At 53.3% G+C, this 11,078-nt stretch overlaps 1 protein-coding gene across 1 annotated transcript in view; it reads right to left on the reverse strand.

Annotated features, from left to right (window-relative positions):
* Positions 1 to 394, reverse strand: part of LOC101645005 (40S ribosomal protein S11-like) — a 29,862-nt gene extending 29,468 nt beyond the window's left edge. Inside the window, exon 1 of the mRNA XM_004707432.1 lies at positions 6 to 394. Within this exon, the coding sequence (XP_004707489.1) occupies positions 6 to 394 (389 nt within the window). The remainder of the gene's footprint in view (positions 1 to 5) is intronic.
* Between the last annotated feature and the right edge of the window lie 10,684 nt (positions 395 to 11,078).

Raw genomic sequence — 11,078 nt, forward strand, 5'->3', positions numbered from 1 at the left:
GGCACTCGCCCACGGGGCCGATGTCGCCGATCTGGATGTCCCTGAAGCAGGGGGACAGGTGCACAGACATGTTCTTGTGGCGCTTCTCAAAGCGGTTGTCCTTGGGGATGTAGTGCAGGTCGTCTCGGCGGATGACCACGGCCCTTTGCATCTTCATCTTGGTCACCACGCCAGACAGAATCCGCCCTCGGATAGAGACGGTGCCGGTGAAGGGGCATTTCTTGCCAATGTAGGTGCCCTCAGGGGGCTCCTTGGGCCTCTTGAAGCCCAGGCCAATGTTCTTATAGTAATGGGGGAGCTTCTCCTTGCCAGTTTCCCCCAAGAGGACCCTCTTCTTGTTTTGGAACATGGTCAGCTGCTTTGGGTAGGCACGCTCTGTCTGAATGTCCCCCATCTGCCCGGTCCCCTGGAAAAAAGAGGGCCACGGAGGCGCCGGAGTTTCCTTATTGGCCACGCAAGGACTGGACAGGACAACAGCAGCGTTCTTCGTGAGAACCTGAGAGCAGCTGTGCGGTAGGCTTCCCTACATGGCATGCACAGAAACCAAACTGACCACCTCTGTGGGGAAAAATGACGGAAAAGTCCAGTATGATCAGCTGAAGCTGTGCCAGGGGCTGACTGTGGAACGGACTCAGGGTAAGTTCAGGTTGAAGTTGAGGAAAGTGAACACAAGTCCACGAGAATGCAAACACTCTCCTCGGTCTCTTCCACCTGGATGCTGAGAACATCTCAGGAATAGACCAGCTGCACTGAGCACTACTAGCAGACGGCCTGAGAAGCTATGGGGCCAAGAACATTACCCATGAAGAAAGTGAAAGGTCATGAAAAAGAAAGGAAAAGAAGAAAAAATCAAAGCGGACGTCAGAAGAAACGAAACTTGCTCTTAATTATAGAGCCAGCTAAGGCAAATGGAAGAAATGATGACGTCAAAGGGCAGAACAGAACATTTCAAAGGATGTTTTCCGGTTTATTAAGCACCGAAGGAGCACGTGCCTCAAGACAGTGGCTGATGGAATGACATATCGGGGAGAATGGGGAGTTGAGGGGAATTAGAGAGCAATAATGAATGTGGGAGGCGGTGGGTGCACTCACACTGATTGAGATCACTAAAACTATTGAAAAAGAAAAGTTCAGAGGGCAGCTTGAGAAGACAAAGTAAAGTATTATAATGAAATGTGCTAAGACCTAGAGTTAGAAAACCCAAATGGAAAAACACATTCAGCATACCTGAAAGGACGAAAGGAAAAGAAATCAAGCATCAAGTGTCAATATTGAGAGATTCTATGGTGAAAATATGCAGGGATGCAGGATGCATCAAAAGAAGATAGAAAGAATGCAAAGTCACTGCACCAAAAGGGGGAAACACCCACCAAACTAGTCGACATTCAACTATTTCAAGAGGTAGTGTAGGAGCAAGCGCCAATGATGCTGAAGGAAGTTCAGGCTGCCCTGAAGCACTCGCCCAAACAATGGTCTGGGAATTGAGGGAATACCAATGGAAGAGCTGCAAGAAGCTGAAGAAGCACTGGAAGCACTCGCTCGTCTCTGCCAGGACACATGGAAGGCAGCCACTTGGCCAACTGACCGGAAGCGATCCCTATTTGTACCCATACCAAAGAAAGGTGACCCAACAGAGTGCTCAAACTATACAATGATGTCATTAATATCACATGCAAGTAAAATGTTTGCCCAAGACCATTCCACAGAGGTGGCGGCAGCACATTGACAGGGAGCTGTCAGAGGTTGCGGCTGGATGATGAGAAGGCTGTGAAACAAGGGAGAGGTCATTGCGGATGTCGGATGGGTCTTGGCTGAAAGCAGAGCATGCCAGAAAGATGTTCACTCGTGCTCGATTGATTAATGCACAAGCATTCAACTGTGTGGACCATCAGAAACTACGGATAGCCTTCAGAGGAATGGGAATTCCAGCACCCTGCCTTGTGCTCCTGTGGAGCCTGTGCATGCCTGGATCAAGAGGCAGTTGTTGGAACAGAACAAGGAAGTATTGCATAACTGAAACTCAGGAAACGTGTCAGGGTTGTGTCCTCTCACCATACTGATTCAGTCTCTATGCTGAGCAAGTTATCAGAGAAGCCGGAGTGTATGAAGAAGAATGCAGTAACCGCGGTGGAGGAAAGCTTAGTAACAACCTGCGATGTGCCAGTGACATGACCTTGCTTGCTGAACGTGAGGAGGACTTTGAAGCACTTGCTGATGAAGATCAAGGACTGCAGCCTTCAGTATGGATGATGACCACTCAACGTAAAGACCAGAATCCTCCCAACTAGATCAACAGGTAACATCATGATACATGAAGAAGAGATTAAGCTTGTCAAGGACTTCCTCTCGCTTGGATCCACAATCAGCGCTCGTGGAAGCAACAGTCAAGAGGTCAAGTGGCACGTGGCATTGGGTCAATCTGGTGCGCACAGCCTCTTTAAAGTGTTGAAACGCAAGGAGGTTGCTTTGAAGACTAATGCACACCTGACCCAAGGCATGGGATGTCCAACGGCCTCGTACGCATGTGCAAGTTGTCCATTGAAGAAACCCTGAAGAGGAATCCAGGCCCTTGAACTATGTTGCTGGCAAAGAGTTTCAAAGTACCGCAGACTGCCAAAAGAACAAACAAGCCAGTGGAAAAGTACCACCAGAAAGCTCCTTAGAGGCAAGGCGGGCGAGACTCCACCTCACATGCTTTGGACACGTCGTCAGGAGAGAGCAGTCTCTGGAAAAGGGGATCATTGCTTGGTAGAGGACCCACAAAGAGAGGAAGTCCCTTGGCACGGTGCCCGACGCAGTGGCGGGCTTGAACGTGAGAACAGTTGGGAGGCTGGCACAGGGCTGCGTGCTGATTCGTTCTGTTGGACACAGGGTCGCTATGAGTCGGAACCAGCTGGGTGACATCTGTAACAACAGCGTGGCAGTATTCTTCTGAGGCTCTCCCGATACCGGTGTGTGCTTGGGTTTCCTCTCCCCTTCTCTCGCCCCCTTGCGTGAGCTCTGCTCCTTGTTCCCTTTGCTGATTTAGGCTCGCCCTTGACCTCACTTCAGATAGCTCCCTCACACACATGCCTGACCAGCGATCGGTACTCAGTGGAAAACGCGAAGGGGATTTTATTTTTATTTTGGTAGATAGGAGGTTTTCTGTCCATGCAGTGTTTTCCTCTGTGAACTCTTGGACCTCCCTGGTCTCCCAATTCTGCTTCCTCAACTCAGGAAGACCACCAGGTGCTGCTTGAATTACCTCCTCCCTCTCATGTAGCCTGGAAACTCACCAGGACAATTAGAGAGCTGAATCATGTGTCTCTCCTATTCAGGAACCACTGTCCGGTGCTGCCCGATGTCCAGTGTCTGAGCCCCATTGTTTCACAGCCCTTATCTGGTGGTGTTTTATTTTTCCATATGGGAAGGTAAATTCGTTCCTGTTACTCCACCTTGAACAGAAGTGGAAGCTCAGCCCATTCATTCTGGAGATTTGTGTCTGATTCTGTGAGGTTTTCATCTGTTAATTACGTGCTAATTTCTGCATTCTTCATCTGTTTCTTCGCTTTGGGAAACTCCTGTTAATCAGCTATTAGCCCTACTGAACTGACCCATGATCGTTGGTCCTGGCCCCACGTACACACACGTATTTATCTTCTTGGGAGACTCTTCAGAGCAGAGGCTTGGTCACTTTTGTCTGCTGCTTATCCGTAAAGTTCAGCACAATTCCTGACTCATGTGCCCAACACCTGTGAGAATAAGGAAAATAATTTTATCTGATTTCTTTGTATTTTTGTCTTACTCTCTGGCTGATATTTTAAGCCTTATTTCCGACCCTTCTACTCTACAAGAATATTTCATTTCCAAGAACTATTTCTTAATGTTTATTGATGGGTCCTTTCCCAGTGCCTTCTGTCCTTACTGTTTCCAGAATACAGATCACCAGATAGAAACTATTAAGAGGGGCACATGTAAGATTTTCTTTTCCTACGACCTTCATTTGTATCTTTCCTTTAACATTCCATCTTTCTAATTCATACTGCAAGTTGTGACACCCATAGACATGAGCCACCTAGAGCACACAGCCAGAGAGAGTTTGCCCCCAGGCCGGGTGTCAGTTGACAAGCTCCGACGTACAACACTTTCCGGAGGGCTCACCCACCCGCCCTGCCACGGGTCGATGCTGACTCTTAGTGAGTCCCTGGGACAGGGGCGCACCGCCCTGTGCATTTTGAGTCTTCTCTTTCTCCAAGGAGTTTCCAGTGGATGGTCTTGCAGTTGGCAGCCCCACACGGAACCTGCTCTGCCACCAGGACTCCTGGTTTTTGGATCAACTGCAGCACTTGAATCGAGAACATACTCCCCCCGGGGCCACCCTCGCCAATTACAGAGTAGGGTGGAGGGTAGGTGAGCCGGGCTCTTCCCCGTGGGCCTGCCTCGCATGCGGAACCTGTGCTCTGAATGTGAGACTGGCTGAGACTGACTCCGAGCTGCGTCATGGTCAGTTCTTCCCACTCAACTCTCCCTCCTCCTCCAGCTTCATCCCCTGAAGACTCTTCCTGTGGCTCCCGGCTCTTCTTCTCTTTCTTCTTCCCAACCACCCCCACCCCTGGCTCTTGCACGCCCAACTCTAGTTGTTAGCTGCTTCCCGAAGGATCGGAACCAAAGAGTTCTCCTCATCTGCCAAGTGATCCTTGGTGAAAGTCGTTAAGTGGAACGTGTTAAAAAGCAGACTGCAAGCTCTGGAGGTAGAAGTGAAGCTTGCTTGCTGATGGATTTGGCTTTGTAGCGATTGGGCAAAAAGCCAGCTGTTCGTGGGAAAGCCTCCGCAGGTTGGTAGATGGCAGTTTTCGTTCTGATCTGTCATCCTCATCTCCCGATAAGAACTCTCGGACCATCTGCTTGGAAATGGGAACACTGCGTCTGCTTGTCTGTGCAGGGGAGTGGGGAAGGGCGTGGGAGAGGTGGCGCGAGGAGAGAGGTCACCTCTGCCCAGTCTAGTCTGTCTAGACCGTCATTCCCTTCTTTGACATCTGCTTTCCTCTTGTCTGCCTTCCTCTGCCCTGGTAGCTAACTCCATAACACTTCCTCAACCCCCCTCCATCTTCCCAAAGGTTGCTGAAATCCTTGATTGGCCCAGGTATCATTTCCTCGGTCCTTGTGGATTTCCGTCTTCCTTCTTCCTTACGACCAGGGCGGTGGGACCTGAAAGCCACTGTTTCAGGGACGAAAGCACACCTGATTCATCATCGTTAACTAGAAGACCTCACATCGGATTTCCATTGTACAAATGCCAGTCTGGACGGCAGGAGGGCACGGGTGGTAGCAGCAAGAAAGCCCGTGAGACAGTCGCAGTCATAGCAGAGGGGAGCGTGGCGGGTCACTACAGCTGGGATGGTGTCAGTGGACATGGGGAGAAGCTGATAATCCGAGGCATCTTTACAAGTGGAGTCGGCAGAACCTGCTGATAGACTGAGTGGGGAGAAAGGGTTAGAATATGCCCCCAAACTCTCTGGCATGCCTCCTTTCAGGAGATAGAACTTACTGTAGACTTGAATGTAGGCTTGGTGCCTTAGTGACTCATTTCTAACAAATAGATAGGTAGGACTTTGAAGACTAGGTTATAAAAGGCATGACAGCTCCCTCTCTCTCCCAGGGACCAAGCCTTGGGCTTCTCCAATGTACGTGCTGAGCAGATGAGAATGAAGTAGCAAAGGAGTGGCCAACAGACAGGAGGAAGTCCAGAAGACGGTGACAACTCAAAACCAAGGGCAGCGTGTTTGGGGAGGGAAAGGGTGTTCAGCTAAGGGATTCGCAGCAAAGAAATAAGTCCAAAGAGTCATTCCCCCCAACTAGCAATGCTTTCGAAGCAACTAGGCATAGCGATCAGTACCGGTGACCCCTCCTTGGGTGCCTACCCAATGCCTGACGTGTTAAGAGAGCTTCTTGGAGCATCCCAATCACTCCACGAGCTAAGTACCTATCAGTACCCCCTCCACAGATGAGGGATCGGGAGGCAGAGGCATTTACCAATTTGCTCAAAGTTACAGTTTTCGGAGTACCCGAGGTCAGGTTGAAACTCAGACCCACGGGACCCCAAATATCATGATCTTGACCACAAAGTGGGGGGAAAAGCAGAAGGCAAGGGACCTGCCTGACCTTTTCCACCTCACCTTTACTGTTGAGCCAGGCCCTGGCAACCTGAGTGAATACAGACCCAGCAGGTGGATGGTCCCCCGAACGTGAGCAGAGAACAAGGGGAGGGTTCCCTGCAGAAGTAGGAAAGGCAGGACAGAGATTGAGAAATCCGTGCCTTTTGACTTTAAAGGAGCAACATGCAAAGTATATTCAAAGCAGCATGCAAACGAGATGCAAATTGCATCACGAATGAGCATCTGTTATTTTTGCGTAGACAGCTCAGGCACTTTTGGGTGAGCCCTCCCCAGCTTCCTCCCGGACGTTGGCCAGAGTCAGGATCACTGACCGGCTTGAGGTGGAAACTGGGAAGGTTACTTGTTCCTCTTCCCAAACCAACTGGGTGCTCCCTGACAGGTCCCGGTGGGCTCTTCATTCGCCCATTCATCTGCCCAACCCTTGGGGACCCCTGCTCGGGGGGAGATGCTCAGGCAGATGCAGCAGACAAGGAGAAGATTCCATTTGAACGCCTGGGACTGAACCTTCCAACGGAGGAGCTAAATAGATGGAGCTCCAGGGTCCCCCGGTCTCTCTTAAGGGTTGCACACGTCTTGGTTGTGGGAGGCTGTCCTGAGCAACACCTCCGGAGGGAGGAGGTGAAATCTCTCGGAGCGTTTGGGGCGAGGCAAAGCACTTCAGGACCCTTCGAGGTTAATCTTCCAGGACCCACGTTCCCAGTGTTCCACGTTGACAATCACGGAGGGAGTCCTGCTCAGCGTTCTCCTCCAATTCCTCCCCCCGAGGGCGCGCGCTCTGCCTGGATCCTCAGGCCCTCACGCAGAGCCCGCCTGTGCTGTCCTTCAGCCCAGCTACCCAACGGGAGGGGCCAGCGAACCAAGACGTCCCACTTCCGCTGTCTGCTCTGGGCCGTCATTGGGCCTCTTTCCCCTTGTCATCCAGTTGCCACCTGTCAGACTCCCGGTCACATGCCTGTCTCTGACAACTCCCATTCCTTTCATTGACCAGCGGCCAGGAATTAAGAACCTAGCTTTTTCAGATCCTTCTAACCATGCTCTGCCAGGCACTGGAAGCCCTGGGGGACCTCTCAGAGCCATTAGTTTGGTGGGGAAAGGGGGTGATGGGAAGAGAGAAGGGGCTTAGAGCAGGCAGCCCGGCCCCCACCCTTACTTTCACCCGCAGCAGCTCGGCTTGTCTTGGGTCTGCCTCTCCCTGCTTCTGCATGATGTCCTCCGGACAGAAGGTCCCAAGGGCGAAGGGCACTTGCAAACTGCTGACCTAGATGGAAGACGCGGCGGGAAGCCGAGGGCTCCCCACACGCAGAATGTCAAGTGCGTAGCCGGCAGCTAGCTTCCACTGTGGTTCTTCAGGGGCTCGTGAGCTTCCGTCACCAGCTTCCTGTTACTGGGTTGTGGCGACGCCGACAGGAAGCTAGACCTTGCCAGAGAGACCAAGCCCTTCATGTCTGGGGAACGGACGGCAGGCAGGCAAAGCCTGCAAGCTTCCACAACCGACCAAGATGCCTCCCCCCAGGGCAGAGGAGAGGGCAACCTGGAGCATAGGAACCCCCTCAGTTCCCTGAGAGTGGAGAACAGAGAACTATCACACTGAGGTGGCAGAGGAAAGAATTAAAGCTAGACATTAAGAAGAACTGCCCAACTTGAAGAGTGCAAAGGAATGGTACGTGCAGGAAGGTTTCCCGTTGCAGGCAGAGAAACCATCACGTGTCCCCACACGTGTCCTTGCAGCAGGCTGAACCAGAAACCCTGCCCAGATAGACCCCCAGGTCCCAAGCTTGGCAAGGGCAGAGGAGGGGAGGCCAGACCAGAGAGGGGGTGGGATGGGGGAGATGGGGGATGGGTGGGCACAAGGCAGTTCCCTGGCTCTAAAACACCCTTTCTTGCCAGACTGCAGCAGCATGTATGGGATCTTGTTCCTGGGGATCTCGGGGGAGCGGAGCGGGCCCCCCTGCTCCCTCTGACCTCCAGCCCCACTGAACCCCTTGGACACAGGCACAATCGGGCGTTTCATGCCTGGCACGGTCAGAATGAAAGGCCCCTGTCTGTCTGCTTCCCCACATCTCCCCCTTCCCTCTGTTCCATCATCAGCTTTTTCCATCTGCCCCTGAGCCAGAGCCTGTCTTTCTCCCTCCTCCCCCCTCCTGCCTGCCAGATTCTTTACCAACTATCTGGGGCCAGCAGCACTTGCCACCAATGCTCTGCATGGTGTGCCCCTACGTCAGCTCTGTGACCCCCCAGGGAAGGGAGAGAGATGCTGTGATTCTCCTGCAGGAACACTGTGGCCCAGAGAACTCAAGGACACCCCAGGTCACACAGGACCCCTCAGACAGGCTGTTCCCCTGCCATCTCCTCCGTCCCACCCTCCCCTCCTCCATGGGGGCCCTGGTGTGGGGGGAAGGGTGTTCTCTGGGCAGCACAGTGACGTGCTGGGCTAGTAACCCAGAGGCTGGGGGGCCAAATCCACCCGAGGGTGGCAGAAGAGACGGCTGACAGCCTGCTGCTGAAAGCTTAGAGCCATGCAAGCCCAACAGCGCCCAGGCCTCTCTGACAGGCATGGTGGTCACCACGAGTTACAGTCAGCTTGGTGGCAGCTGGTTTGCTTTGTTGTGTTTTCTCAGGTGAGCAGGGTACCAGGGGGTATCCCTCACTACTTCCAGCCTCATGAAGCCAGAGTGCTGCTTCCCCCCCATGGGGACCTGGTGGAGCTGCTGAACCTCAAACCACATGTTCAAATCCCGGCTCATACTTCCATTGATACAGTAATCCACGGAGGGCGATCTCCATGTGCAAGGTGGGGTGGGGGTGGGGGAGCCGGGGCTGCCAGTCACCAAAACCTTTCCCCCTCACCCCCCACCCCCAGTGCTGGCACCCAGACAAGCCATGGGGAGCTGATAGCACACCCTGACCACCCCCTTCCCAGCACACCCATGAGCAACCATTCTGAGGCCCGACATCTGTGGGCTCCACACCGCCACCCAGAGCACCAGCCAGGAGCGCTTCCAGGGTAAAATAGGAAACATGCGAACACACGGCGGGGCCCTCACAGCGACAGACTGCACGGCCGACCACAGCCTGGCAGCCGAGCCGAGCGCTGGCCGGGCCTGGGGGCTGAGGGTGTATATATAGCTAGCGACGCAGGATCTATCGGTGCCACGTGTGTGGAAGGCAGAGAACAGAGGGACGGAAAACTACCGGAGCAGCCTCCAGCTGGGGTGGCCTGAGGTCGACAGGAGGCTTGTGTGTGTGTGGGGGGGGTGAGTGTCCCCCACACCGACTCTAAGTGTGGGGCCTGACAAAAGCCCTGTGCTTGCATTCCGTGGGGAAGAACCCACAGATCTCTGACAGGAGAAGGGGCATCCGGTTTGGGAGACAGAAGCAGGAGAAGCAGGGGGGAGGAGAGAAAGGCCAGAGGCACACACACACACACACACACACACACACACACACACACACCTGGTGCTGGGGCGTTCCCGCAGTGGGTGCCCAGAGGGGCAGAAGAGGGCAGGCTACTTGTGCGGGGAAACCAGCCCCTCACACTAGCACGGGTCCGGTAGGTGCAATTGTACGGTTGTGATATATAAAGATTATAGTAAGGTCATAGAGAATAAGAGAGAGGTGAAAGAGTAAAATGAAGGAGTCAGACACATTTCATGGTAGCATGCGCACCTCAGCCCTTCTTGGTGGTCCACGTGGGGATGTGGGAGGAGAGGGAGCGGGGAAGGAGCACCTGAGGAGAGGGGACAGGGCTGGAGAGGGGACTGGAGACCAGAGGACAGCATCTTTCTTGTTTGGGGGCTTTTATAGGTAGCCATTCGTCATGCATATTCAGGAGTTACATACGTCACAAGGTGGGTGGGAATCATAGCAAAGTCCCTGAGCTCACAGGTGAGGAAACCCAATATCTGCACTGGGGGAAGATGTGAGGGGGGATGGGCAGGAGGGGATTATCAAGGAATGTCTGCTTCTACAGGGAGACAGAATCAACCATGTGCTCACTTTAAAGCACCATAGCCCTTAGGGGAGGCTCTGTGGGAACGACATTTGCTAGTTTCCCACAGCCACGCCTGGAAGCAGGACACTACGGCCCCTGCCTGGTCCCTGGTGGATGGCCAGGTGATGAAGGTGCTTCTCACACGTCACTTGCACACACACCCAGCACCTGGGGGTCCTGCTGAATCAGCAATGTGGATGCTGATTCTGAGGTGGCTTGGAACCTGGGGACCCCAAGTGCCTAATGCATCTCAGAGGGGACCAGTGGCACCAGCCCAGGGCCCCGTCCGAGGTTAGGGTCTACGGGCAACTGAAAAAGCATGACACTCTCTTTGCTCCGATGGGCATAGAACCCACTGGAGTTGAAAGTCTTGAAGGCCAAAGGGACCGGGTCTAGGTGAGGACCACGGCCCTGAAACATCGTCCACCCCAGAGCCCAGAGGGCATGGGAACTAGAGGTGACTGGCGCAGGGCCCCCAAGTGTTAGGTAGCCTGCAGGAGCTCCGTGGCTCCAGGGTGAGGGGGCCCAGTGGGGCGTGCCCTGACGAGCATGGCACCACAATGCATTGGATGACAGAGGGGCGCACATATGTACATATATTAATCCATAGCAATAGAGGTATTGGCCTACGTACATATATTTTATGGCAATACATTGAGGTAGTGGATGGACTCTGGGCCTCTGCTCAAGCCCTCCCTCAATGCAAGAACACTTTGTTCTAACAACCTGGCCTTCTGTGATGCTTAACCTCCTGGCACGATCACTGAAGGCAAAATGGGTGCACAAGCAAATGTGGTGAAGAAAGCTGATGGTGCCCGGCTATCAAAAGATATAGCATCTGGAGTCTTAAAGGCTTGAAGATAATCAAGCGGCCATCTAGCAGAGAAGCAACAAGCCCACATGGAAGAAGCACACCAGCCTGTGTTGTAGTA

Source organism: Echinops telfairi, unplaced genomic scaffold, assembly GCF_000313985.2.
Source record: "Echinops telfairi isolate 266 unplaced genomic scaffold, ASM31398v2 ScPeMD7_7458;HRSCAF=8496, whole genome shotgun sequence".
Classification (NCBI taxonomy): Eukaryota; Metazoa; Chordata; class Mammalia; order Afrosoricida; family Tenrecidae; genus Echinops; species Echinops telfairi.